Source organism: Meles meles, chromosome 16, assembly GCF_922984935.1.
Source record: "Meles meles chromosome 16, mMelMel3.1 paternal haplotype, whole genome shotgun sequence".
NCBI classification, from domain to species: Eukaryota; Metazoa; Chordata; class Mammalia; order Carnivora; family Mustelidae; genus Meles; species Meles meles.
In genome coordinates this window covers 82,342,436-82,370,184 of record NC_060081.1, presented here as the reverse complement: position 1 = coordinate 82,370,184, position 27,749 = coordinate 82,342,436, and the positions used below count along the sequence as shown (strand labels likewise).

General features: G+C 66.2%; 3 protein-coding genes across 3 annotated transcripts; 2 read left to right on the top strand and 1 right to left on the bottom strand.

Annotated features, from left to right (window-relative positions):
* The first annotated feature begins 3,507 nt into the window (after nucleotides 1-3,507).
* HELZ2 (helicase with zinc finger 2) lies at nucleotides 3,508-18,265 on the top strand. Its single transcript, XM_045981007.1, has 20 exons — nucleotides 3,508-3,584; nucleotides 4,407-5,507; nucleotides 5,786-5,969; nucleotides 6,047-6,154; nucleotides 6,510-7,039; nucleotides 7,113-7,754; nucleotides 8,785-9,568; nucleotides 9,828-9,903; nucleotides 9,987-13,794; nucleotides 13,921-14,039; nucleotides 14,133-14,264; nucleotides 14,349-14,507; nucleotides 14,590-14,737; nucleotides 14,832-14,948; nucleotides 15,037-15,229; nucleotides 15,385-15,519; nucleotides 15,693-15,911; nucleotides 16,065-16,221; nucleotides 16,323-16,490; nucleotides 16,811-18,265. Exons 2-20 carry the CDS (start codon nucleotides 4,528-4,530, stop codon nucleotides 16,933-16,935), a joined length of 8,784 nt encoding a protein of 2,927 aa, XP_045836963.1. The 5' UTR covers nucleotides 3,508-3,584; nucleotides 4,407-4,527; the 3' UTR covers nucleotides 16,936-18,265.
* Nucleotides 18,266-20,407: 2,142 nt separating this feature from the next.
* Nucleotides 20,408-21,881, bottom strand: FNDC11 (fibronectin type III domain containing 11). The gene is made up of 2 exons (XM_045980471.1): nucleotides 21,757-21,881; nucleotides 20,408-21,411 (listed from the first exon to the last, which is right to left on the bottom strand). The coding sequence occupies exon 2, from the start codon at nucleotides 21,407-21,409 to the stop codon at nucleotides 20,408-20,410; it is 1,002 nt and encodes a 333-aa protein (XP_045836427.1). The 5' UTR covers nucleotides 21,410-21,411; nucleotides 21,757-21,881.
* A 328-nt stretch (nucleotides 21,882-22,209) lies between these two features.
* On the top strand, nucleotides 22,210-27,692 carry LOC123926662 (translation initiation factor IF-2-like). The gene is made up of 7 exons (XM_045980599.1): nucleotides 22,210-22,243; nucleotides 22,651-22,842; nucleotides 23,237-23,365; nucleotides 24,405-24,544; nucleotides 26,587-26,704; nucleotides 27,232-27,512; nucleotides 27,678-27,692. Exons 1-7 carry the CDS (start codon nucleotides 22,210-22,212, stop codon nucleotides 27,690-27,692), a joined length of 909 nt encoding a protein of 302 aa, XP_045836555.1.
* Nucleotides 27,693-27,749: the final 57 nt, after the last annotated feature.

The window sequence follows — 27,749 nt, the reverse complement described above, 5'->3', positions numbered from 1 at the left end:
TCCGTGTGCCAAGAGTGCACTGTTTGGATTTCTGCAGCTTTGTCTTATAGCTTGAAGCCAGGGAGTGTGATACCTCTGGCTTGGTTTTTTTCTTCTCAGTGTGACCATTTGGGGTCTTTTGTGGTTCCAAATAAATTTTAGGATAGTTTTTTACCTATTTCTATGGAAAATGCCATTGGAATTTTCATTAGGATCACAGGGAATCTGTTGATCGATTTGGGTAGAATGGACGTTTTCACATGAATTTTTCCAATCCACGAGCACAGAATATCTTGCCATTTTTGCTTGTGTGTCCTTTTCGGTTTCTTCATCAGAATCTCATGGGCCTCGGCATACAGATCTTTGACCTCCTTTGTTAAACTTATCCCTAAATATTTTATTATTTTCGATACTATTGTAAGTAGGAGCTTCTTTCTTTTTCAGAGACTTTGCTGCAAGCGTATGGAAGTGCAGCCAATTTCCATGTGTTGATTTTGTGTCCTGAAACTTTACTAAGTTCATTCACGTCCTTACAGTTTTTCAGTGGAGTCTTCAGGATTTTTTATATGCAAGATCACGTCACCTGCACACGAAGTACTTCTACTTCTTCCTTTCTGACATGGACACTCTTTGTTTCTGTTTCTTCCCTAATTGCTGTGCCTAGGCCTTCCAGAGCCATGTCAAAGAGGAATGCAGGAAGTGGGCATCCCTGTCTTGTTCCTGATCTCAGAAAAAAGGCTTTTAACATTTTACCGCCGAGTAGGATGTTGGCTGTGGGCTTGTTGCATACGGTGTTTATGTGTTCCTCCTACATCCAGTTCGTTGGCCGTTTCTATCACGAAAGGATGTTGTATTCAGGCAAATTCTTTTTCTGCATCTATTAAGAGGATCATATGATTTTTATCCTTCATCCTGTTTTTTAAAAAGATTTATTTATCTATTTGAGAGAGAGAACACGCACACAAGTGGGAGGGGCAGAGGGAAAGGGAGAGAGACTCTCCAGGAGGCTCCATGCTGAGCGCAGAGCCGGGTGTGGGGTCCAGTCTCATGACTCTGAGATCACGACCTGAGCCGGAGCCGAGGGCTGGGTACTGAACCGACTGCACCACCCAGGCGACCCTATCCTTCATTCTCTCAATGTGATACGTCACTTCTGTCGATTTGCAGACGTCGAACCATCCTTGCACGCCGGGGATAAATCCCAGTTGGTCATGCTGGAGCATCCTTTAAATGCACTGTTGAGTTTGGTTTGCTGATATTTTGGTGAGAATTTTTGCCTCTATATTCATCAGGACTATGGGTCTTGAATTTTCTTTTTCTTTTTTTAAAAGGATTTTATTTATGTATTTGTCAGAGAGAGAAAGCACAAATAGGGGGAGCATCAGGCTGAGGCAGAGGGAGAAGGAGTCTCCCCGCTGAGCAAGGAGCCCCATGCGGGACTGGATCCCAGGCGCCTGGGATCGTGACCTGAGCCGGAGGCAGAGGCTTCACTGACTGAGCCACCAGGGATCCTGGTCTTTAATTTTCTTTTACTGTGGTATCCTTTTCTGGCTTTGGGATCAGGGTAATGCTGGGTTTGTAAGATGGGTTTGAAAGTGGTCTCTTCAGTTTTCTGTCACTCTTCTTTGTAATAATTTTCCTGCCCATTCTTGCTCGTGTAATGCTTTTTTTAAAAAAAGATTTTATTTATTTATTTGACAGAGAGATCACAAGTAGGCAGAGAGGCAGGCAGAGAGAGCGGGAGAAGCAGACTCCTTGCTGAGCAGAGAGACCGATGCGGGGCTCGATCCCAAGACCCTGAGATTATGACCTGAGCCAAAGGCAGAGGTTTTAACCCACTGAGCCATCCAGGCACCCTGTGTATAATGTTTTTCTTAATGAATTTTAAAATCAGCTAGTCCATCCCCCAATTCTTCTTAGTATTTTTTTAAAAGATTTTATTTATTTGACAGACAGAGATCACAAGTAGGCAGAGAGAGAGAGAGAGAGAGAGGGAAGCAGGCTCCCCGCAGAGTAGAGAGCCCGACGCGGGACTCGATCCCAGACCCCGAGATCATGACCTGAGCCGAAGGCAGCGGCCCAACCCACTGAGCCACCCAGGCGCCCCTCTTCTTAGTATTTTTATTGGGATTCTATTAAGTTCCTAGATAAGCTTGGGAAGAATGAATATCTTTACGTGATATTAAGTGTCCTAGGATTCCGTTCCATTGTTGGTGGTGTTCTGTTGTGTCTCTTGGGAACATTTCAGGGTTTTGCTTCTTGGTAACTCATCCCTAGGTCTTCCGCTGCTATCATTTATGGAAGACTTTACTATGTCCTCGAACTTGAGGCTTGTGTATCTTGAGGCTCCTAGTACGATTAATGACGGTGCCCCAGCCGGCTTCCTGAATTCGATGCGACGCTTCCGTTCTTGCCCCCCACATGGTGCTGGCCCTGCTCTGGGACAGCTGCCTCTCACTGGGAACAGTCGTGGTGTACCGGCTCTCCACGGCTTTGTGAGAAGCCGCCCCAAGACTTGTTGGCCTGAAACGACGTTGAGCATGTGTCATCTCGAGGTTGGAAGCTGGCCGGAGGCTCAGGTGTGGGGGCTCCGGCTGTGGCGGAACAGGGGCCGCAATCCTCCGGAGCGTCCTCTGGCGGGATGACTCACAGACGTTCCAGACAGCTGCTGCTGGGCTTCGCCAGGGGGCCTCCATCCTTCCCGGCACAAGGGACTGTGGGCCAGACTGCTCGGGTGCCCTCGGGCCACAGTGGCCGGCGTGCCCCACGGTCAGCCTGAGCGAGCTGGGAGGATGCCGTGTCCTCTGGCCCAGTCTTGGCCGTCACACTTCTGCCGTGTCTGTTGGCTCTCTTCGTTGTTCAAGGGGACTCTACAAGTTGAATCTGGGAAGCCAGGATCCTTGGGGTCGCATCAGGTGGCGATGGGGGGACTGGCTGCTCTGCTAGCTAGCTGGCCGCTAGGCCTCAGCCCGGGAGGGCAGGGCCTCAAGGGTGACTGAGGATGGCCCCTGGGCAGGAAAGCTGGGGGGTCAAATGCAGTCAGGCCGCAAAGTGCTCCTGACCCTCCTGCCTCTGGCACGGGGAGCGCTCACTGTCCAGGGCTTGCATGTAACCCCAGGGAGGAGGGTAGGCAGGTCCCTCCGACCTAGACTGGATGCAGCCATTTAGGAAAGCCTCCCCCGTGCCCCTCCCCTTCCCAGTCCTCGAGCCCCCGCCCCCCAGCCCGGACAGGTCGGTGTGCCGTGGGGCGGCTCCACAGCCCAGGGGCGGACCGGCCGCAGCCCCTTCCCCCCGCGCTGCTGTCCGGCTTCCTCAGGGCCGCGGGCTTGGCCCCTTCTGCAAACTGCCCGGCCGGGGCGCCCCGCGGATGGGCGTGCGCGCGGGGCACCTGGGGCACCCTGGGGCCGGGGTGGACCTCGGGGAGGGGGGCCCTGGCCGCCGCGGCCGAGGGGCGGGGGTGGGGGGCGGGGCGGGGGCGGGGCGGGGGCGGCGGGCAGGGCGGGGCGGGGGGGTGAGGTAATTTCCGCGCTGGGGCGGCCGCTGCGAGCGCCCCGCGGCAGAAACGAAAGTGATCGCAGGGCGCCGGCGGACACCGGGCGCGCAGGGTAAGCGCCGCGCGAGGGGCCGGGGTCTCGGCCGCCCTCCGGGGCGGGCTCCGTGGCACCCCCAGGCGCGGGGGAACGGGGGCGGCCGCGCTCCGCGGAGGGGCGGGCGGCGGGGGCTCCGGGAAGCACCTGCGCCCCCCCCCGCCCGGCCCCCGGGTATCGGGGCAGCCCGGTCGCCGCGACCCTGGCCCCCGCCTGGGGAGGGGCCGCGATCTCTGCGCCCCGAGGCCGGAGCCCGAGGGTCGTCCCGGTTCGGAGCGTCCCGGGCTTGGGCTCTCAGCCCCGTCCCTCCGCGGCCCCACCGCGCCGGGCGTCCCCCCAGGCTGAGGCGGCAACCGCTTCCTCCCACGGCCGCGCCGGGGTCGCGCTCAGAGTTTCCCTGCGAGTCCCCTCCGCGCGGGGCTTCCCCGCTTCCTGCGCGGGCTCCGTGCCCCCTGCGGCCCGCCGTGCGCGGAGGTCGCCCGAGCCAGCCCGGCCCCGCGGAGCAGGGCGGCCGTGAGTTTGCGCCCGCGGGTGCCGGAGGGCGTGGAGAGGGAGGCTCCCGGCGAGCCCCGAGAGTCCGTGGGCCCCAGGGCTCCTGTTGCCAGGGCACCCTTCCTCCCACAGGCTGGCGCAGAGGAACCCCCAGAAGTGGGAGGGGTCTTACTTGGGTCAAGGTCAGGGGGGCCCAGCTCCTTGGAGGAACAAGCCCCTCCTCCTGTCTGCGGGACGGAATTCTGCCTGACCCGGAGGAGAGGCAGAGTGTGACTGAGCCCCCGGCTGGGTGCCTGTGGGGCTCCTGGCCTCAGGGCCTGACGGTGCTCCTTGCTCCTCCTGCTCCAGACTTCTCATCACGGGCCAACAGCCCCAGAGGACCCGGTGATGCTGTGAGCCTCCGACGGCCCTCCGCAGAGCCAGGCCAGGCGTGCTGTCGCCAGGGTCCGGTTCGTCCCCCACCAGCTCCATGGCCACCAAGGAGCAGTCTCTGGCCAGGCTGTGTGCCCAGGTGGACCTGCACCTGGGCTGCCCCCGCTGCACTCAGCGCCTCAACGAGAGCACCTACGTGCTGCGCCGGACAGAGCACCGCTGTCCCCAAGAGACCCTGCTGGCCCGCTTCAGGCGAGCCACCAAGAACCAGGTGTGGCGCAAGGTGGCCCGCCGGCCCAGCTTCCCGCGGCCTGCCCGCTATGACGTCTGCTGGTACTACAGCCCGGGGCTCGGCTGCCGGCGGCACGGCAACCAGTGTACCTTCGCCCGGAGCCCGGAGGAGGCCCTGGTCTGGAACTTTGAGCGTGAGCACAATGTCGGGCGTCTGTGGCTCAAGACCGAGCTGCAAGGTGGGGGTGCCCAGGGGGAGCAGTACAGCCCCGCGGACGCCATCCGTGCCGAGCACGGCGGCCACTTCCAGCTGCTCTGCTCTCACTGCTTCCGGAGCTGCCCTCCGCGCCTCTGCCCCGTGGACGCCCAGGGCCACTGCCCCCAGCACGGGGCCTGCCCTTCACTCCTGGCCCACGTGAGCGGCGAGGGCCGGCGCAAGCAGCAGGTCGTGGAGGTGCGGCCGCAGCCCCAATACGGCCAGCCGCTGGCCTACTGCATGTACGTGGGGCGCGGGCGGCCGTGCCGGCACGGGGCCTCCCGCTGCCAGTACGCACACAGTGCTGTGGAGATGGCCGTGTGGGAGGCCGAGCAGCTGGGGGGGCTCCAGCGGCGGGACCTGCTCTCGCCCCCTGCCCCCAGAGGGGACGAACGTGCAGCCCCCTGTGGCCAGCCTCCCAGTGTCCGGCTGTACTGCCGTGCCTGCCTGGTCACCTGCCCCTCCCAGGAGGCCTTCGAGAACCACTGCGCATCCCTGGAGCACGCGCAGATGGTGGCCTTGGACCCGACCGAGCTCTGGGAGCACCGCAGCCCACCCACGGGGCTCTCCAAGTTTGAGCTCTGCCCCAAGTGAGGACAGTGGGGTGGGGGTGGGGGGCAAGCCCCCCTTCAGCCGGGACCAGGGGCTCTCTATCCCCTCTGTGCTATCGGCTGGTCCCCGCCCCGGCCTCTGGAGGGTGGTCGAGGGAGGCGCATGGGGGCCTTCTCTCGTGGGCACAGGGTGGAGGGGGGCCCTGTTCCCACCGTGCCCTGCCCCAGGCCCGGAATCCACCCTGCCTCCCGCCACAGGCCAGCACTGGGCTGACAGGGCTGACCCCGGCTCTTCTTGCTGACCTCCCATTGCCCAGACCCGACCTCTGTGAGTACGGGGATGCCTGCACCAAGGCGCATTCCGAGCCCGAGCTGCAGGAGTGGGTGTGGCGCGCGCAGGGCCAGGAGCTGAGGGAGCAGGCCGCCTGGCAGGAGGGGCTGGTGTCTTACCAGGCCCGGCTGCTGGCCGAGTACCAGCGGAGTCGAAGTGAGGTCCTGGTGGTAAGTGGGGGCCAGGCAGGTGGGCGAGGGGTTGCCGGGGCCAGTGTCCCCCTGCTGACGGCCCGGATCCCGTGCAGCTGGCGGAGACCGTCGATGGCGTGTCTGTCACGTGCAACCAGCCCTTGGTGCATCAGGTGCCCGAGAAGGAGACACAGCACAGCTGGGTATTTGACGTCCGCTCCGAGGTGAGGTGTCAGCTCAGCCGGGGAGGGGGGGAGGTTGGGCTCCGGGTTGGAACCGCCTGTGTGGTCTGAAGCGATGCGTGGGTCTCTGGGTCGAGCTGGTCAGAGTGTCTGGTTCAGAGAGGGAGGACCCTGTGCCCTGTGTGTCCCCTGTGACACCCTCCCCTCACTCACCCTCTACAGGGACTGCTCTGGGACCCCATTTGCAGGGAGGAACCCCAAGGTTCAGATGGGCCGAGCGCCCTTCTGGGTTCACAGCTGGGAAGCCCAGCAGTGTGGGGAGGGGCCCGAGTGTCCACCTGGACGCTGATGGGCGGGCAGGGTCTGGGGCCGCCTCCCCATCCAGTCTCTCCCCCAGGAACCCCTGCTGCACGTGGCCCTGCTCAAGCAGGAGCTGGGAGCAGACTTCTCGCTGGTGGCCCCCCGCCTCCCGCCGGGCCAGCGCTATGCAAAGGGGGAGCGCTTCCAAGTGCGCGCCCCCCCGGCCAGGTTCCAGGTAGAGGTGCGCGTGCAGGGCGCCTCCTTCGGCTGCTTCGAGCAGTGGGTGGTTTTCGACTTCGGCCGCCGGCCTGCCCTGCTCCGGAAGCTGCGGCTGCTGCTGGGCCCGGCGTGCTGCCCGGGGCCGCAGGTCAGGCCGGCGAGCGGCCGCGCCGAGGAGCTGGAGCGCTGGCACACGGGCAACCGCCACGTGGTGCCCGGTGTGGAGCGGACGGCCGAGCAGGTGGCCCTGGTGGCCAAGTACAAGGCTCCCGCCCTGGCGCTGGACTTCCGTCCCGGGGGCCCCGCCCCAGGCCCCGCCCCAGGCCCCACGTCCTGCGCCGACTACCGCTCGAGGGTGCACCAGTTTCTCTATGAGGAGGAGACGGCTCAGCTGCGGCTGGTGGCCAGGTGGGCGAGGGCCGCTGGGCTGTGGGGCCGCAGAGTCCCGGCCCCGGAGCGCTGACCCCACTCTCCCCGCCAGGCTGAACTTCCGGGGCCCGGTGTCCCTGCGGACGGTCCTGGAGACGCCGGCCCTGGGCATGCTCTTCCCGCCATCGGGGGCCCTCTACGCCGAGGTCCCCACACCCTCCTCGTGGATGCCGGACACGGACGAGGGCTTCCTGCTGGGCCGGGCGGTCAGCACAGCCCTGGTGGCCCCCGTCCCCGCACCCGACCGCACGGTGTTTGAAGTGCAGCTGGAAACGCGGGCCAGCTCGGAGCGGGCGCTGTGGCTGCTGCTGCCCGCCCGCTGCTGCGTGGCCCTGGGGCTGCGGCCCGAAACCAGCCCCCTCCTTGAGGTGCAGTTCCAGATCGACCCGCTGACCTTCCGCTTCTGGCACCAGGCGGTGGACGCGCTGCCGGACGTGCGACTGGTGGTACCAGACCTGCCGACGTGCTCCTTGCCCCGGCCTCTGCCCGCGCCCCCCGCGATGCACGGCAACCACAAGCAGAAGCTGGCCGTGGCGCTCATTGCAGGTGGCAGCCCGGGGGGCGGCCGGCCCATTGCCCCCCTGCTCATCTACGGCCCCTTTGGCACAGGCAAGACCTACACACTGGCCATGGCCTCCCTGGAGGTAATCCGGCAGCCCCACACCAGGGTGCTCATCTGCACGCACACCAACAGGTGAGCCCAGAGCCGCCGCCTGCTTGCTGGGCCGGGGCCGGCCTGCCGCTGGCTGCTATGTCCCTGTGAGGAGGGGAGCTGGGCATTCCCAGGGTCCCTGGAGGCCTGGCAGCCTGTGCTAGAGTGGGTCGCCGGCCTTGCCCGGCCATCGGCAAAGCAGGGTGCAGGCTGGGCCCGTGTCCTCGGGCTGCCCCGTGGACGCTGCGGGGGTAGGGGACAGTGCCGCTCTTAGGACGGTCAGGGTCACGCTGATCCTTGGGACTTTCCCTGGGCTAAAAGAGATGGAACATTTGTGCTTCGGGCCCAGTGCAAGGTGCCCTGGGGGTCAGGGTCTGCTGTCTGTGGGCGGGGCTGTGAGTGCCTCCACAGAGACCCCAGGCCAGACAGAGCTGTTGGGGGGCGTTGGGCGCGGCCCATCCGGCAGTTCCCAGGGCCGGGCTCTGCCGCCATCTTCCCTCGGTCTCTCTGAACAGATCCCAGTGGTTGGTACGATTTTCCTAGCTCCCAGCACTTCCTGCTGCCCAGGCAGGGGTCCCTCCCATGGTGGGCCTGGGGATCCCTGGGGTCCTGGGGAGCAGGTCCCTGCAGGGATCCCTGGGGTCCTGGGGAGCAAGTCCCTGCAGAGATGCCCAGGGGCTCTCCCGTGTCCCCAGGATACCCTGGCCTCGGTGCTTCTCCATCTGCTCCCGAGAGCTGGTGCCCGTCACCGCCCACCCACTGAGCTCCCGGCCAAGCACAGTCTCCGGCGTCCCGGGCTACCTTGGGCAGGGGCCCCTGCAGCTCCCCTCTCTGCCTCTCTGCACGGCCAGCTCCTTCGCCTCCTCCTCCAGGGATCCCTCCCTGACCACCCAGACCCTCTGTGCTGTCGCCAGTTCTCTTCCGACTCTGACCTTGTCCTCTGGCCCCTCTGCTGGCGTCAAAGCTGTGTGGGGCGGGACGCGGGTCGGTGTGCCTCTGCCGAATCCCTGGGGTCCAGGCCGGGCTGGGCTCACAGGACGTGCTCTGGTGGACCATGTGCCCTTCCCCTCAGCGCGGCTGACATCTACATCGAGGAGCATTTCCACCGCTACGTGAGCAGCGGCCACCCCGAGGCCACTCCGCTCCGGGTGATGTTCACGGACCGCCCGCCCAGCCAGACGGACGCGGCCACGCTGCGTTACTGTCTCCTGACCGGGGACCGCCGGGCCTTCCGCGCCCCGACGCGGGCGGAGTTGGAGCAGCACCGCATCGTGGTGGCCACGGCGTCCCAGGCGCGCGAGCTCAGGGTGCCCAGAGGCTTCTTCTCGCACATCCTCATCGACGAGGCGGCCCAGATGCTGGAGTGCGAGGCGCTCACCCCGCTGCGCTACGCCGGCCCCGGCACGCGCCTGGTGCTGGCCGGGGACCACCGGCAGGTCACGCCCAGGCTCTTCAGCGTGCCGGGCGCCCGGGCCGCGGGCTACACCCTGCTCTGCCGCCTCTTCTGGCACTACCAGCGGGAGACCCACGCCGTGGCGCGGTGCAGCCGGTTCGTCTTCCACGAGAACTACCGCTGCACCGAGGCCGTCCTCCGCTTCGTCTCGCGGCACTTCTACCTGGCCGAGGGCAGCCCCATCCACGCCAGCGGCCGGGTCCCTCGCCACCCCACGCTCTACCCTCTCACGTTCTGCCACGTGGCGGGCACCCCCGAGCGGGACCTGTCAGGCGCGTCCTGGCTGAACGCGGCGGAGGTGGCCCAGGTGGTGGAGAAGGTGCGGGAAATCTACCAGAGCTGGCCCCCCTGCTGGGGCCGCCGCGAGCAGAGGCACATCTGCGCTGTGTCCCACGGTGCCCAGGTGAGCCCCTGCCGCCCGCAACAGCCCACCTCCCCACTTCCGGCAGGGACGCCCGGAGGAGGGGGCGGGTCCCTCCGCGGTCGGACGGGGACCTGCTCAGCCTCAGTGGTTCCTCCTGAGAGAGGGGCTGAGGGATGAGTCCGCCGGGCTGTGGTGTGGGGCTCGAACCCGCGGCTGGGGCCGGGCTCCGGGCCGTGGGCCTGGTGTCCCCCCGCGGGGGCTCACTCGGGCCGGCTGCTCTGGCCGCGTGTGTCTGCAGGTGGGCGCGCTGAGACAGGAGCTGAGGAAGAGGGACCTGGGCCAGGTGTCTGTGGGCAGCTTTGAGATCCTGCCAGGTGGGTGGCGGGTGCCGGGATGGGGAGGGCCGGTGCGGAGTCGGGTGGGCTCTCCTCCCGGGCCTGACCATGCCCCCTCGCAGGGCGGGAGTTCCGCGCTGTGGTGCTGAGCACGGTGCACGACCACAGCAGCCTGCTGAGCTCGGGGGCGCACGCCCTGGGCTTCTTCACCGATGCCCGCGTGCTCAACACCGTCATGACGCGCGCCCAGTCCCAGGTGGTGGCTGTGGGCAACGCCGTGGCCCTCTGCTCCTTCGGAGCCTGTAGCAAGCTCTGGAGGAGCTTCATCCGCGAGTGCGTGGAGCACCACAGCGTCTGGCCCGAGAGCCTGTCCCTGGAGCACATCGAGCAGAGCGTGGTCCAGAGCAGGAGGCAGCGCTGTGCCCTCCAAGCAGAGAGATCTGTGGCTGCCGTGGCCCAGGACGCTGCCCCGGAAGAGGGCACAGCAGGAGCTCTAGCCACAGAGCACGTGGCCACGGACAAGGTGGCACCAGGGGCTGAAGGGAGGACATCCCCTTCCAAGGCCTCGGCAGCGGGAGACGAAGCCACACGGAGCACAGAGGCTGGGGACGCGGCCCTGGGGTCTGCGGCGGGGGGCTGCCCGGCAGTGAGGGAGACCGCCACGGTGCCCCCAGAGGCGGAGGACACGACCTCAGGAGGGAACTCATCGATGGGGGACGTGGCCCCGGAGAAGGCAGTGGCCGGGCTGACGGCCACGGAAGATGAGGACCCCGAGGACCTCGAGGACTCTGAGTCCGACTTCTGGCCCTCCGACATGGAGCTCAACGCGGACGACTCCATCCTGCAGGAGCTCCTGGATGAAGCCCGGAACGTGGTGGTGACCGTCCGGGAAGACGGGCTGCTGGATGCCGTCGCCCGGCCCGAGTCCCCACAGCAGACCCGGCAGTACAGGAGCCTGCCGCGGGCCACGCTGCGGAAGCTGCTGAGCTCGGAGCCCGAGCTGTACCGCCCCTGCACCTTCGTGCAGGAGACCTTCGAGCGGGCGCTGGCCGTCCCACTGGACGACGCGGACTGCGGCCCCATCCACATCAGGGGCCGCCTGCACTGTGGCATGGCCTTCAGCGGGGACGAGGTGCTGGTGGAGGTCCTGGGCGCAGACAGAGGCCCCTCGGGGACGCTGCAGGGCCGCGTGGTGGGCGTGCTCCAGAGGAAACGGCGGGAGCTGGTGTTTGTGTGCCGCATGGACGAGTGGGACCCTCGCCTCATGACCCCCATCGACGGCTCCGTGACCAAGATCTTCGTGGCCGAGCTGAAGGACCCGCTGCAGGTTCCTGTGCACTGCGTCCAGCAGGGCCGCGTGCGGCGCGTGGGGTACGAGCGGCTCCCCGCCGAGGCCCGCGGCAGCCGGCTCTTCCTGGTGCGCGTCGTCCTGTGGCGGCCCCGCTTCTACTACCCGCTGGGCATCATCCTGGAAGTGCTACCCGAGGCCACCACCTGGGAGCAGGGCCTCCGCATCCTGGACTTGGAGCACGGCCTGAGGGCGCCGTGCCCAGAGCCGGCCTCCGTCAGCAAGGCGCTGCAGAAGTACCGGGCAGAGCTCAGCCGGGCGCCCGGCCGCCGGGAGGACTGCCGCAGCTTTCTGACCTTCACCGTGGACCCCCAGGGTGCCCGCTACCTGGACGATGCCCTCAGCGTCCGAGATCTGGGCTCCAGGTACGAGGTGGCCGTGCACATCGCCGACGTGGCCAGCGCCATCCCCAGGGACGGGCCTCTGGACCTGGAGGCACGCAGAAGGGGCGTGACGTTCTATGCCCCTGACCGGGAGCCGCAGCCCATGCTGCCGGCCAGCCTCTGCCAGGACGCGCTCAGCCTCCTGCCGGGCCAGGATCGCTTGGCCGTCTCCCTCTTCCTCACGGTTGAGAAGGGCAGCGACCAGCTCAAAGGCCTGCACTTTGCGCCCTCTGTGATCCGCTCTGACCGCCAGCTGTCCTACGAGGAGGCCGAGCACGTCATCAGGCAGCACCCGGGCGCCGGCAGGGAGCTGCCCAGCCTCTTGGATTCTGTGGACGCCTGTGTTGTGGCCGCCTGCCACTTCTCCCGGGTGCTGCGCCGAGCCCGCCTGGGGACCGACGCGAACTATGAGCAGCCCAGCGAGGACAGCGTGCTGGGCTTCCGCACGGCCCACACCATGGTCAAGGAGTACATGATCCAGTTCAACAGCCTGGCGGCCGAGCTCCTTGTGAGCAGTGAGTGCACGCGGACGGTCACGCCGCTGCGGTGGCAGCCCGCGCCCGGTGAGCGCCAGCTTGCGGTGCTGGGGGAGAAGCACGGGGAGCTGCTGCCCCTGTCCCTGCACCTGCGCCACCACCTGCGGGGCTGTGGGTCCCCCGGCCCCCAGGTCTACCTCCTGGCCGCCCTGTGGAGACGCCTGCAGCCCGCGGCCCGTGCCCGGGACCACGACCTGCTGGCGGACCTCATCACCACGGACGACGTGCACCCCTCCCTGGCTCCCGTGGGCCTCGACCTCCGCAAGGCCCTGGGCCGTTCTGTGTTTGGCCGCTCCCGCCAGGGCGAGCTGCAGGCGGCGGGGCACTACGCGCTGCGGGTGGACTGGTACACGTGGGCCACCTCGCCCATCCGCAGGTACCTGGACGTGGCGCTGCAGCGGCAGGTCCTGCTGGCGCTGGGCCACGGGGGCGCCCCCTACTCTGCCAGGGACATCGACGGGCTGTGCCAGGAGTTCAGCCACCAGCAGGCGCGCGCCCAGGCCTACCAGCGCCAGGCCCGAAGCCTACATCTGGCGGCGCGGCTCAGGGTCCAGCCGCGGGGCAAGCTGGGCATTGTGGCGGGCGTGGAGACGGGCGCCCGCGGCTTCAAGCTGCTCTTCCCCACCAACCCCGAGACCCTGCCTGACCCCTGCCCTGTGCCCTACCGAGCCCTGCAGCTGGCCGAGCACCCCAGGGACCTGGCCGGGCGGCCGGGCCTGCGGCTGGAATGGCGGCGCCGCATCTACTCGGTGCGGGCGGAAGGGCCGCGCTCCCCGCTGCCCGGCGCCCTGCTGGACCCCCACACCCGGCGGGTGGACGCCGCCCCGTGGGAGCGGCTGCTGGAGCTCGTGCAGGCGGAGCGGTGGCCCGAGGCGGCGGCCCTGGTGCAGGAGCTGGGCACGGCGGAGCCCCCGCCCCGGGAGCTGGGCAGCGTGAGGCACAGCCGCTGTGGCCACTTCGTGGAGGTGTCCCGGGAGCTGGGCAGCGGGGACGTCCTGCAAGTGCAGCTCAGCGCCGGCCTGCAGCGGGGCTTCCTGGCGCCCAGCCTACAGCTGTGCACGGTGGCGCCGGGTCTCACCCTCTGCCTGCAGCACGTGGAGCGGCCCGGGGACTGCTTCCTGGACCAGGCGCCCCGGGCGGTGCGGGACCGGTGTCTCGATGAAGGCGAGTACGCCCGCGTGTGGGGGCCGTTCTGCTGTCTGGAGTCGGCCACAGGCGCCGTCTCGGAGGGTGACTCCATCACGCTGCAGCACGTCAGTGTGTCCTGGGACGCAAAGCAGGTGGCGCGGGGACAGCTGCGCGGCTCCTTCTGCCTGGAGCCGTCCTTCCTCGGCGAGCACGGCATTGACCTCGGCTTCGGCCACTGCTACCTCTGCATCCGGCTCGAGGGGCTGCCGGCCACACCCGTGGCAGGGGAGCCGCATCCCCCGGCTGGCCCTGACCAGCCTCCCCTCCTGAGCATCGACCCTGACACGTACACGTGGGTGGCCCACGGGCTGATGGAACACTGGGACCCGAAGGAGGGCCAGGCCGACCGGCAGGAGACCTCCGGGCAGGTGTACTTCTTCGTCCAGCACATGCCCATGGAGAAAGTTCCTGAAGAGGTGCTGAGACCGGGCTCCCGATTCACTATCGAGGTGCTGCCCAAGCAGCTTCCTGACATGTGAGTAGCTTCCACGGGGAGACGCTGGGGAAACGCGGGCCGGGTGGGGCGAGAGCTCCTTGGGTCCCCTCCTGGGGGGACTCCCGTGGATGTCCCCGGTCCCTCTTCACTGCCACCTGCCCGCAGTCGCAAGGAAGAAGCTGTGAGTAGGTTGGACGGTGCGTCCCCGCTGGTGGTCAGCATTGCTCTGGGCCGGCCCATCCCTCTGCCCCGCCACCTGGCTCCCGAGCAGACCCTCCACAGAGGTAGGTCCGGGACCCTCCAGCTCTCCCTCGTCCCTTCGTCCTGCCTGGGTCCCGCCCTGCGCCCCTGCTCAGGCAGGCCTGGCCCTTTCTTAGGCACGTACAGCAGGCTCCTGGAGAAACGCACGTTCGACCTGCCCGGAGGCCGCCACACGCTGAACTCCAGCCAGAACCGGGCTGTCAGGGCAGCGCTGCAGAAACCGTTCACAGCCATCCAGGGCCCGCCAGGTGGGGCCCGTGCTGCGGGGCTGGGGCCTCGGGCTGCCTGCGCGGGCGGCCAGGGGCTCTGTTCGTGACGCTCTCTGCCCGCAGGCACAGGGAAGACGGTGGTGGGTTTCCACATCGTGTTCTGGTTTCACAAGGCAAATGAGGAGCAGGTGACGGCTGGGGGAGCCCCCACGAAGGAGCTGCGGGGGGCCCCGTGTGTCTTGTACTGTGGCCCCTCTAACAAGTCGGTAGACGTCCTGGCAGGTGCGCTGGGCTGGTTGTGTGGGGGCTTTGCCTGACGGTGCTGGCCCCGGGGGGACGGGGACTCATGTCCTGTTGCCGCCAGGACTGCTGCTGAGCAGGAGGGCAGAGCTGAAGCCGCTGCGAGTGTACAGCGAGCAGGCCGAGGCCACTGAATTCCCTGTGCCCAGTGTGGGCAGCAGAGGCCCGCCCAAGAAGACCCCTCGGGAGGGGAGGCCCAACCAGAGCCTCAGGTGCAGTCTCTTGGCAGTCTGTGGGTGCGGGACTCCACAGTCCTGTCGGGGCGAGGACTAACACGGGGCTTCACGGCTGTCTCTCCCACCCCAGGAGCATCACCCTGCACCACAGGGTCCGGCAGGCCTCCAACCCCTACGCGGCGGACATCAGGGGGTTCGACGCTCGGGTGCAGAAAGGGGAGGTCTTTTCCAAGGATGACCTCAACCGGTAAGCCGCTGGGGCCTGCCGTTGTCTCCACGGTGGAGATGCGTGGGGGGGGGGGGTCCCTGTGTGACCGAGGGCTGTCCCCATGCAGGTACAAGCAGGTGCTGGGAAAGGCGCGGAGGTTCGAGCTGGAGCAGCACAGGGTGGTCTTGTGTACGTGTTCGTGCGCGGCCTCAGCCGGCCTCAGGAGGCTGGCCGTGCGGCAGGTCCTCATCGACGAAGCAGGCATGGCCACGGAGCCCGAGACCCTCATCCCGCTCGTGGCCTTCTCAGGGCTGGAGAAGGTGAGCCAGCTGGGCGCTGAGCTGGCAGCTCCAGGCGGTGACAGTGGGTGTGGCTTTCGCCCCGGAGGACCGCCTCCTGGTGGTAGAGTGGCCACGCCATGGGCTGGTACCTCGAGGTCTGCAGGTGTCGGGACGGTGGTTGCCTGTGTCTGCAGGTGGTTCTTCTGGGGGACCACAAGCAGCTGCGGCCTGTGGTCAGGAGTGAGCAGCTGCAGAATCTGGGGCTGGACCGGTCTCTCTTTGAGAGGTATCACGCGGATGCCTACCTGCTGGACACACAGTACCGCATGGTAAGCCGGTCCCAGCCTTGCCGTCTCTGGCCGTGGTGTGGTCTGAGGCCAGGGATGCCCAAGGGGTTGCTGTCCACACCTCGACCTCCTGTGTCCACCCTGGCCTCCAAGACCCCCAGCTCTTGGCCCCGGGACAGCTAGACAGGTGACCAGGCTCACGCCCTGCCTTGCAGCACGCGGACATCTGTGCCTTCCCCTCCACGGAGTTCTACAAGAAGAAGCTGAAGACCTGGCCAGGCCTGAAGCGGCCGCCCAGCATCCTGGGCCACACTGGCAAGGAGAGCTGCTCTGTCATCTTTGGCCACGTGCAGGGCCGTGAGCAGAGCCTACTGGTGTCCACAGATGAAGGGAATGAAAACTCCAAGGCCAACCCGGAGGAGGTGGCCGAGGTGGTGAGTGTCAGTGAGACTTTCCCTGGTGCCCCTTGGTCAGGGAGGGCTTCCTGGAGGAGGAGGCAGAGGGACTAAGGGAACAGGTGAGGCTCGGGTGTCCAGGGCAGGGGAGGTGCCAAGGCCTGCTCCAGCAGCCCCCCCTTGGTCCCTCAGGTCCGCATTGCTAAGCAGCTGACCCTGGGCGGGACCGTGGACCCCAAGGACGTTGCCATTCTCACGCCCTACAATGCTCAGGCTGCCGAGATCGGCAAGAGGCTTGGGCAAGAGGGTGTCACCGGAGTGAGCGTGTGCTCCATCACCAAGAGCCAGGGTGAGCGCGGCTCTGCGGAGGGCTCTGCGGAGGGGACTCGCGGGCCAGCGGGTGGGTGCGGGGACCTGGGAGGGGCCTCATCCGTGCGCCCAACTGCGCAGGAAGCGAGTGGCGATATGTGCTGGTGAGCACCGTGCGCACGTGCCCCGAGAGTGACCTGGACCAGCGGCCGACGAAGAGCTGGCTGAAGAGGTTCCTGGGCTTTGTGGTGGACCCCAGTCAAGTGAACGTGGCCATCACCCGGGCCAAAGAGGGTCTCTGCTTCATCGGTAGGACCGCCGGCTGCTCGGTGGGGGCGGGGCTTCTCCCGGGGGTGTGGCTGCGCGGCTGGGGGCGGGGCGGGGCTTCTCCCGGGGGGTGTGGCTGCGCGGCTGGGGGCAGGGCGGGGCTTCTCCCGGGGGGTGTGGCTGCGCGGCTGGGGGCGGGGCGGGGCTTCTCCCGGGGGGTGTGGCTGCGCGGCTGGGGGCGGGGCGGGGCTTCTCCCCCGGGGGTGTGGCCGAGGGGCTAGGGCAGGAGGGCCGGGGCGGGGCGGGGAGGGCCCCGGCGGGGCTGGGGTCCACCACGGACCCCCGTCCATCAACCTGCACAGGGGACCACCGCCTCCTGCGCTGTTGCCCTCTCTGGCGGAGATTCCTGGACTTCTGCGAGGACCAGCAGAGCCTCGTGCCCGCCAGCCAGGTGCGCGTTCGGAGGAGGCCTGCCCTGTCTCCCTGAAGAGCCCACGCTGCCTGCTCCCTGCCCTCGGGCTGCCAGGACTTGGAGGCAAAGTCCCCTCGCCTCTTCTGCAGCCGGCCTTGTCAGGCCGCACTCAGCAGCATCCCACGTGCCTTCGGTTGGGGTTGGGTACTGCTGGCCGCCCCGCCGACCCGACTGGGTCTGTGCTGGGGTTCTGAGCAATAATCCTCTTGTGGAGCCTCGGCCTCTCCCGGGACAGGGGGCAGGCCAGGCCCTGCCCTGCCAGCACGTGCCTTCGCTTGGAAGAGGGACACCCCAGTCTCCCTGCTGTGCTGCCTTGGTTGGGACATTTTGCAGGGAACATCTCAGGGGTGTGGGAAGTGGGGGAGGTCCTCTGGACCTTCTGGTGTTGCTGGGAAGGTTTGGGGCGGAGAAGGAAATCCTCGCGGGGTTACTCTTTGGTCTTTGGATGCCATCCCTGACCACGCTGGGTGCTGGCTGTGGGGCTCAGCCTTCTTTCTTTCTTTCCTTTTTTCTTTTTTTACAAGTAGGCTCCCTGCCCAGTGTGTGCTTGAACTCATGGCCCTGAGATTAAGAGCTGCGTGTTCTACCAACTAAGCCAGCCAGGCCCCCGGGTTTTCTATTTTCTGAAATAAACCAGACGCCAGTGTCTTTTTTACTGGAACAGGTTCCTTATCCCAAACTTAGACAAAGAGGCCTCCCTGGAAGAGACGGCCTTTTTTCTGTCCCCACTACCCTGTTTTACTGGGGCCCACAGCCCTGTGTCCTTCAGGGGCCACCTGCCCTTGCAGGTGGAAGGGCAGACCAGAACCAGATGCACACACAACCTTGCCGGACCATGGGTGTGTGGGTGGGGACTGAGACTGAGGTGCCCCTGGATGGGCAGCCTTGTGCCTTCAGCCTGAGCTCTGCGTCCCCTTTGCAAACTCAAGCCTGCTCCCAGGTCAGGGCTTCTGGGACAACCTGTCCTCTGTCTGTCTTTGCAAGGCTGAGGAACTCCCCCTGTCCCTCAGGGTATATTTCTGGTCTGCCCTCACCTCAGCAAACCCTCACCCTCCGCTGCAAGGCAGCTCTGACCCAGTCTCGGCACATCCTCGTCCTGTGGCCTGGGGGATGTGGCAGACAACTGTTTACACTAGGAGGGGCTTGCCCCGCCCCCCTTCCGTGGCCTTGCTGCAGAACTTTCTGCCAGTGGTGGGGGGCGGGGCAGGGGCGGGGCAGGGAGTGATGCTGTGATGTTTTCTACAAATCAATTTCTGCATTCCAACTTTTGTATCTTTTCTTGGACGCTGTGTTATACGATTCAATACTAATTTTATTATAAAGACTACTCGGGACGTGTTCGTCACATCTGGGTGTTAGAGGTTTTATTGGGGCCTCCTCTTGTTTTGGGTTGTAGGGTAGCTCCGGAGTCTGCCAGGAATCCAGAGCCCGTTCTAGCCAGGTGCTGGACAAGCAAGCGCTCTGGGAGAGGCTGGTGTCCTTGTGTCGCGGCTGACGGCACGGACAGCGGGCTGAGCAGGGTCTGCGGCTGGACAGCAGAAGCTGGCTGGGGGCTGACTGGGTGAAGATGGGCGACAGGGACGGGCTGGGCCCTGGAGACGCAGGCGTGCCCCGCCTCCTGAACACCGACCCCAGGCCGAGTCCAAAGTCCCCGAGGCGGCCAGCCCTGCCAGCGTCCTGCGCGGCCCAGGGTCTGAGTGCTGCCCGAGGTCACTTGCCCGCTGCATGCCAGTGGGGCGGGGGCAGGCCGGCAGTGCCCTCTAAGCCGACGGCAGCCGTGTCTGGAGTGCTGCTCAGTGCCCGAAGCCTCCAAGGGCACCGGCTGTGCAGAGGAAGGCGTGTCTGGGCCTGGCTTCCCTGGGGGCCTGCAGGGGTATCAGACTGGTGTGGAGGTCACAGAGTCAAAGAGTCAAAGGCCTTTCCAAGGCCACTGTGTTCCCTGTGAGACTGCTGAGGGAGCCAGACAGGCCCCGCCTTCTAGGCCAACCACACAGGCATGGAGTTTAACCATCTGGTCGAAAACATTGGAAAGGAGGACCAACAGGCGCCCTGAGTCAAGAAGTCAGGACCTCTTCCGCCTGGAATCAGGGAGGGCTTCTTGGAGGAGCAGGCATTGAAGCCCTGAGCACGCGTGGACTGGCGGGGAAGCTGGGTGGTCAGGCCGAGGAGTGCAGTGGTGCGAGGCAGGGCTGAAGGCGAAGGGCAGGCCTCGTCGCAGAGGGGCTCAAGGTTTCAAGTCGGGCGCGTTCTCCTGCAAGGAGAACCAGACGGAGCTCGGCACAGAGGAAAAGCGCTTGGCCTTGTGCTTGGGTGAGGTTCAAAGACCGAGCGGCCAGGCCTGCTGCTGAGGGGCCCTCACAGCAGTGGGGCCGGGGCTCAGGAGGGGCACCAGGCTCTGCTCTGGACGCCTCCCCTGCCTTCCTCCCTCCCCAGGATGCCTTGGGGTGACTGGACCCTGAGGAACACCCAGGAGTGCCTGCCCCATAGCCACACGATGCCACAGTGTGTGTGACAGGCTGGCTTGACCCCGAGTGGCATGCAGTGACACACAGTGGGTCAGGAACTAGAGAGGCCTGGGCGGACCCCACCCACCTCTCAAGAGCCCGGGGCGGGGACGAGTCCTGGGGACGATTGGGGACCTGGTCTCCCCCAAACCACCCCTCTGCCCGTGGGGGAGGCGGTCCCTGTTCCTGGTCATCTTGCCTGGCCAGGCCTTCGGCTCTCAGAAGGCCCAGTGACCCCCATGGTGGACAAGGGTGTGGAGGAGGTGTCAGCGTACTGGCAGCTCCCCTGGGCCACAGCACACGGTGCTGTCCCTGGCCGGGCCACGGGCAGCCTCTGGAGGCAGCAGTGAGGGGCTGGTCCCCTTCCGGGGGCTGCGCGTGGCGGCTGGTGGGGAGGGCCACCGCGCGACAGCTGGGCACCAGCCTGCGTCCTGGGGAGGCCCTCTGCCGGACTCCCTTGCCTCGGGCCCTCGCCCACCTTGGGACAGGAGCACAAATGCGGTTCAGCTCCTTTTGGGGAGAAGACCGTGTCATTTAAAAAACAAACATCCTCTTGGTCTGGGCACCCACGACCCTGACTCCAGTGATGCTGGGAGCCACAGGATGGGGACGACTGCCCCCAACGAGGTTATTGTTCCCCTTGAGGAGCCCTGGCCTGGGACACAGGGCAAGGTAGCCAGGGCTGCTTACTCGCCAGCGAGGGGGCGGGGAGATGCGGGAGGGGCAGACACAGCAAGGCCGCTTGGAGAAGCTCTCAGCGGTTTGGCCGCTCACCTCGCTCCAGGGGCAGCTGTCCTGGAAGGTGCAGCCTGGGGTGCCCCCTGGCGAAAGGGGCAGGAGCCTGGGGGCCCGAGGCTGGGGGTTGGGCTGGACAGCATCTGAGTAAATTCTCCCACGGCGGCTGCTGCCTGTCACACGGAAGTTTGTTTCTTTGGTTGCGTGTGTGTGTTTATAGTCTTTATTAGTGCATAAATATTAGAAAATCATCTCTCAGAAAGTTTGGTCAGGGGCAAGCCTGGCTTGCCTGGCCGACGAGGGCTGGGCCCTTCTGGGGGTCCCGGCCTGGTCTGCAGCGTGAGGCTGTCTCGCCACGGCTCGTACACCAGCGTGTAGCTCTCTGCTCTCTTGACCGTGAACCTGTAGGAGCGGTTGGGCAGCAGGTTGTGGATGTCGAAGGCACAGGCCGCCACGGGGATGGTGCCGCACTGCGTGGACTCCTGCTGCGTCCGCGGGTCCAGCAGCTTGAAGCGCAGCTCAAACTGCTCGGGGGCCGCCGGCGGGATGGTGACAAACCAGCGCAGGCTAGCCCAGTCCTGGTGGGCCACCGACCCCTTGCGGTCGAACATGACGGGCATCTTGGTGCTCAGCATCAGCCGGATGTGCGGGATCTTGGTGGCGCCGATGTCGGACACCAGGCGGTGCTTCATGTGCAGGCGCCCGGGGACCATCATGGTCAGGAAGCTGTCCATGACGGCCGACAGCTCGGCCAGCCTCCGCGCCACCAGCCCCCAGCCCGCCAGGAAGGGTCGCGGGTCGGGCGACTCCAGCAGGGCGCCCAGCTCGGCGCGGCCCCGGTCCAGCTGCTCCAGCAGGTCCCCGAGCAGCAGGAGCTGGATCTTGGTCTGGGCGGTGCCCACCTTCTTCATGCGCTGGAATTTCCAGGGGTCGATGAGCTGGAGCACGGTGCTGGGCAGCACCAGGGGGTTCTGGTCGCCCAGGGCCAGGTGCTTGGGGAGGATCTCGATGTGGAAGGAGCACTTCTGGAGCATCTCCATGCGCCCGTGGTGGCGCCTGAGCAGGTGCGAGCTCAGGTCCGCGGTCAGGAACTCGCGCAGCGCGGTGCGGCGCTCCACGTAGGCCCGCCACGCCTCGGGCTCCAGCAGCTGCCGGTCCTCCGCCTCCTCGGCCTCCTCCTGGTCCAGGCAGGACTGCACACTGCCCGGCGTCATCTTGCCCAGGCCCGGGCCCGGCACCCGGAAGCTCATGTCTGGGAGCAGGGGGTGGAGGGGGGTGTGTGAGCGGTCGCGGTCCGCGGGGCTCGGCCGCCCCCACTCCCCCGGGGCTCACTCAGTCACAGCGTGCGTGTGCGCAGGCGGGTGTGGCTTTGGGTCCGCTGCTGTCCATACTGGGCCCTCTGTCCCTCCGTAGGGGGAAGAGCTAGTGGGGAGCACGTCTTTCTGGGAAGAGGCTGCTGGGGGGCCAGGTGGGCCGGGGGCCGACCCAGATAGAAGTGGATGCCGAGGGGCGGCCCCTCTACTGATTGTCCATTGTGATGACACAGGGACACGGGGATGGGCTGACACAATGGGCTCCAGGAGCCCCAGCCACTGACCAGCTCTGTGGCCTGGGCACAGCCTCAGGTCGTCGTGTGAATGGGGTGAATGTGCTCCCTCGTTGCTGACAGGGGTCAGTGTGATCCTGTCTGTGGGGCACCGGACTCCCCCTGGGAGACACCATGTCCCCGTGGACCTTCCGTGCCTCCCCGTCACTGCGGGTCGGAGCAAAGGGCCAGGGCTCACCCAAAGACAAGGCCAGGTGGTGGCTGGAGCTGGCGAAGGAGGCAGGGCGGCCCCAGGCCCCAACTTCTAGTGGCTGAGCCCCACTCTATGCCTTGAAGCCCCTCAGTGGTAAGGTCCTGTTACCCCATCTCTCAGACGGGGTTCGAGGCCAGCCATCAACTCTAGGGCCGGATTCGCCTTCTGCGCTACCCCTGCCTGGGCTCCCACCTCTGGGGGGCTGTGAGGACTGGCTCTGCAAGCTGGGCTCCTTGGAGACAGGGCCGGCAATGCGGCTGGATTGGTCACAGCCCCCCCAGGACGGTGAGACAGCCCCTTCACACCGCCAGGCCAGCGGCTTCACTTGAGAGCTCATGCGGTCCTGGCAACCCAAGGGTTGGGCGAGTCACAAAGAAAGCTGACAGGCCAGGTGACTGACCAAGGCCACACAGCTAAGTGGCATTAAGGTTGGGACCCAAGTCTGCCTGCCTCCCCAAAGGCCAGCTCGTTGCCTTCCTGGGGCAGAGAAACCAGACCAGGCCCTAGGCACAACAGAATGGGCGTCTGGGATGAGGCGAAGCATGACCCCAGGAATCCTAGCCTACGTCCCGCTTTGGCCCCTGGGTTCAGGGAGGTTTCCCAGTGGCCAACAGTCTCTCGGTTGGAAAATCCCAGAGGGGCTCGCCGTGCATTCGGGAGGGGGCCGCTCTGTGCTCTGGCCCGGCTCCCAGACCTACAGCCTCCTGGGCCTTCCAGAAGCCCCCAGGCCTCCCTCTCCCCTTCCCAGCCCGCAGCCCGCAGCCCGCAGCCCGCCTCCCCGGCCGCGCCCAGCCTCCAGCCTCCAGGCGCGCCCACTTGCCCTGCCTCCCGGAGCGGAGAGAGCCAACCGGCTGACTGTGCGCCCAGCGCGCGTCGCTGCGTCCGTGAGTTGCCATGGGGACCGCCGGCCTCTGTGACGCCCCGCCCGGCCCGGGGGTGGGGGTAGGGCGGAGCGGTAGACCAGGACCCCGGGGTGCAGGAGACCCCGCCGGGTGGGGCGTGCACTTGAAGAGCTTGGGGAGGGCCGCGCGGGGCGGGGGCGGGGGCGGGGGCGCTGTCTGATCCCAAGACCCGGACTGGGACTCGGACTCTAGGAGCCCCTCCTCCACCCGGGTCTCAGGTGGACAGAACTGTCCCGAGGCTTCGCTCCCTCCCGGGGGAACCGCGCCCAACTTGGGAACCACCGCAAATGGCTATTCCGAAAGCCAAGCCCAAAGGAGGGTTCAGCAGAGCCGAGTAAACCGAGGCTGGCGGCTTAGCCGGGACCCTTGTCCGCAGTCCTGTGGGAGCGGGTCTTAGTCCAGGCTCGGAGGCGTGAATTCAGGGAAGAGGGCTCCAGCCTGTGCCCCGCTCCAGGAAGCCCTGGGAAGAACTGGGGGAGCAGTGACTTTATGAATGAACTGGCAGGTGGGTGACCCTTGTCACCCAGGGAGCAGAACAGGGACGGGAGCAGCCACTTCCGTGCACAGTACCCGGCCTGGGCTGATACTCCTTGCCTGGGTCTGGACAGAGGGGTCTCCAGAGCTCCAGGCAGCCCGTCAGACGAGTTCTCAGCTCCCTCCTCGAACCCCATCTCTAGACCCCAGGTGGCCTCAGGACCTCTGGGATCTCTCAGCAAGTGGGGGCTCCCCCGGGCAGTGGTCTGGCCCCAGGTGGCCCACCCTGGGGAGGATGGGGGAGGGAGGGATGCCCTGCCTATGGGTGTCTCTGCCCGGGGGGGGGGGGGGGGGGCAGTGGCGGGCCTCTTCCAGGACAGAGCGTCAGTCCCGCAGCTCCTCTGTGTCCAGAGCCTGCCTGTCCCACCGTTGTACTCCCCGGTGACCCCATTCTTGGGAGGAGACTTCCCTGGCAAACATCAGTTCCTGCTCGGGTCCGGAGCTGGCAGGACATGGGGGCCCCGGGAGGTCCGATCTGGGGCGGCAGGTGGTCGCCATTTCTGCCCTCCTCTTCCTGTTCTGGGCTCCCGGTAGATGCGAGCTGTGATGTGGAGAGAGCGGTGCCGGCTGAGGGTGGAGGGGAGGCCGGTGCTAGAAGCTGGGGGAGGAGGATGACACCCCCCACCCTGCAGCCCACAAGGAGGGACAGGGAGACCCCTCCCCCCGCTCTTCTGAGCTCGTCTTGGGCCTCTGCCATCTCCTTGGCCCCACCCCCTTTTTTCTATTTAACTTAAAAAATTAAATTCTTAATTTTAGAAGAATTAGAGACTCACACGCAGTTGTAAGAAACACCATGAAGATCCCATGATTCTTGTCCTGCTTCCCCCGTGGAAACATCTGTCAGAACATCTGGTCATGGAAGGTCCCCCAGGATACTGAGAGTGACACAGTGAGATACAGGACTGGTCTGTCCCCCAGGGACCCCCACATTGCCTCGAGCAGCCCCCCAACCACTCCTCTCCGCCAGCAGCCATGACTGGCCTCTCAGCTTCTGAAGCCCATGTTTGAAGGCGCGGACGGCTCCGGCCTCCGGGACCCTCCGCTGGGCGTATTTGCTCCCACCTCCGAGCGGCGGTCCATGCCGCGATGCACGTTACCAGGCTGTGCTGCCCTGAGCCTCAGGAGCTCTGAGGGCGGGAGCCTGGTGGTGGTGAGATCCCCGGAGTGTGTGTGTGTGTGTGTGTGTGTGTGTGTGTGTGTGTGTCTAACGCTCCGGGGTCTATCCCCCGCAGACCCCAGAGCCTGTCCTCCATGGTGGGCTGCTCTGGGCTGCCAGCCTTGGCGGAGTGCCCAGGAAGCCCCCTCCTTGTCCCCGCAGAGCTGCTTGGAACCTCACTCGGCCCCTGCGGGCTCGGTGCTCTTAGAGATGGGGAACCGGAGGCAGCGAGGTCTAGCCCCTTCCCTGAGGTCACACGGCTAGGGAGTCTGACAGCGGGATTTGAGCCCTGTCCTCTGAGCCCATCCCAAGGTGGGGGTCCTCCCCTCCCTCACGCACTCCCCAGCCCCACCAGCACCGTCCTCTGGGGTTGGGGCCAATGGAGGAGGTGAGGTAAACGGGGCAGCGGCCAGGTCAGGGCAGGGTCGTCCTTGGGGCCTGGGCGCTGCCGAGCCACGTGCGTATAAGGTGAGGCAGGGAGCTGGCGCTTGGGGGGCAGCAGGGGTGAGGCAACTCTAATAGCTGCCCACAGCAAGACGGACAGACGGACAGAGGTGGCTCTTGGGGCGCCTGGGGGACTCTGTCGGTTAAGCATCTGCCTGCAGCTCGGGTCATGACTCTAAGGTCCTGGGGTGGAGCCCCGCGCTGGGCCCTGCGCACAGAGAGCCTGCTCCTCCCTCTGCCTCTGTCTGCTGCTCTGCCTCCCCGCGCTGGCTCTCTCCGTCCAACAAATAAATCTTAAAAAAAAAAAGGCTCCTGCTGCCGGCCACTGGCCTAGAGTGTGTGAGCACAAGGACCACAGGCTGCTTGGAGGGGCCGGAGGAGCGAAGAGAGGTGCTCTGGGGGCTTGGGGGTGGCGGGATGGAGGAGGCAGAGACGTGGCCGTGCGTGGGGCGCTCCCTGTAGAGCCCACTGCCCGGGGACAGGCGAAGAGGTGCCTCTCTCCCTCTGGGGACCGTCACCTGGAGATGGGCCAGGCATTCCTGACCAGCCAGGCCCCCACTGCCCAGCACGTGTTCCTGCTGGGAAATGTCCCCGCTCTGACCTCAAGAAGAGTGCACAGAGCCTTGTTTCTGTAGGATGCCCCTGCGGGGGGGGGGGAGTTTTGCGGCACAACCCACCGCGCTCCGGACCCCGATTCACTCTCTGGGCTTTGCTTGGGCCGACAGGAGGCTTGGGTGCTGAGCATGGAGGCCCGAGGACTGAGGAGGTCCCTCCCTGCCTGCCTTGGGCACCAGGTGGGGTGTGCTGAGTCCTAGCAGCTGGGTCACTATGGCTCTGAGGGCCTGGGAGTGTCCAGGAGGAATCCGTGCCCAGTGCTCTGAGCGCTTGACCAAGCACGGTCAGTACAAGCAGGACCCTCCCATGACCTGAGAGGGCCTTCCTGCAGCCGAAGGGCCCAGAGGCTCGAAGTGTGGTTTCCCAGGAGAGGAGCCGTGCAGGTATACAGGGAGGGGCGCGTGGGGCAGACGCATTCCCTGCTAGGTTGGCGGAGTAGAGGCTTCTGGGCGCTTGCAGACCCTTCCCTGTTTGGATTTGTAATTCACCTGCATTCCTCTCAGTGACCGCCTTCCCCCAGGATGAGTCTCTGCTCCACAGAGCCTGCCCCTCGAGGGGGGGGCCCTGCCCCCTCCAGGCCATGGGAGCCCCAGAGAGCTGCTCGGACGCCGGGGAGGGCCAGCTCCTGGCCGCATCGCCACATCACAGCTCGCACACCGGATGAGCTGGTCATCTGGACCTGGGCCCCAGGAAGCCCCCAGGGTGTTTCAGGGGGAACTGGTCTGCTGCGGCTCTGGGGCGCAGGGAGTGGGGGTCTGGCCTCTCCTGGATCAGTCATCACCCCTGTTTGCTGGCCATGTACGAACACCAAGCAGGCACATTCAGGCGTGGATCCAGGGTGGACTGGGAAGGAGGCTCTCACAAAAGGGGGGTGGGCTCAGTCACGACCACCGGGTACTGACGGGGCTGAGCTCGGGGGAGGCCAGCAGGGGCAGGAGCGCGCAGGTGGCCTGGGGCTGGGCGCCCCCCTCCCTCAGACGGAGTCGCAGGCCGCCAGAGTTCGCTCTCTCCGTCCTGCCAGGAAACAGACGCTGACCGGGCAGCAGGCAGAGGGTGCGTCCATGCGCAGGGGCCTCGCCCCGTCCAGGGAGCTGAGTAAGAGGGGCGGCACCCGCCCTCCCAGGCTCACCGCCACCCTTCGGTGCTACAGCACCTCATCCCAGCCCTGAGGTGGGAGTCGGGTCAGAGCCTCCCCCAACCCAGCGGTGGCTGTGGGGGGTCTCCTGGCCACAGTGTCTCCGCAGGCACGTGGCCCATCATCCGTGCGCACCGCGCCGGCCCCTGTTATCTTGCAGCAACCGGGGCGGAGGCAGCTTCCCTCCGTGGCCCAGAGCCCAGCCAGCTCCCGCCCCGGCTCCCGCCCCGGCTCCCGCCTCTGCCGCAGGGTCTCGGGCTGAGCTGGGAGGCTCTGCCCGACCGAGAGTTCTTGCGTCCGCGGATCCGACCGGCGTCGGGAGCGCAGCCTCCGTCCGTCCGTCCTCCCGCCGCCCCCTGCTGAAGACCGCGTTTCTCGGGCGGGAGGACGCCGGGCAGTGGGCGCGTCCCAGCACCCTGGGGTCGCAACCGGAGCCACCCAGGCGCCCGAACCAGGCCCTCTTCTGCAGGAACCGGCTCCCTTCTAGGCAGCCAGGGGCTCGCGCCGCCCCGTCCGTGGAGCCCCGGTTCTCTGAGGACAAGGTGGGGACGTAGTTCACCGGCGCTGACCCCCTGCCCCACCGCGACCCACTCGCGCTCCCACAACCCCGCCCGAGGCCCCGCCCGAAGCCCCGCCCCGGAGCCCCGAGGCCCCGCCCGAAGCCCCGCCCCGGAGCCCCGAGGCCCCGCCCCCCGAGGCGCGTCCGAGCTGCGCCGGCCCCAGCCCCGAAGAGCGGCTCTGAGCGGCGGCGGACAGGACACTCCCGAGGTGAGCAGAGGGGCGGCCGTCGTGCGGCGGGGGCGGGGGTTGGAGGGCCACTTTGCGCCCCACCCGGTCTGAGCCCCAGCCCAGACGGCGGGCGGGGAGCGGGGTTGCGCGCGCCTTGTTGGAGGGTTCTCTGGAGTGACCTGTCCCCACACTCTGCGCCACCAGGGACGCCAGCAGTAAGGCTTCGACCCTCGGCGGCCGTCGGTCCTTCTGGTTTCTGCTGGTCGAGTCCTAAGT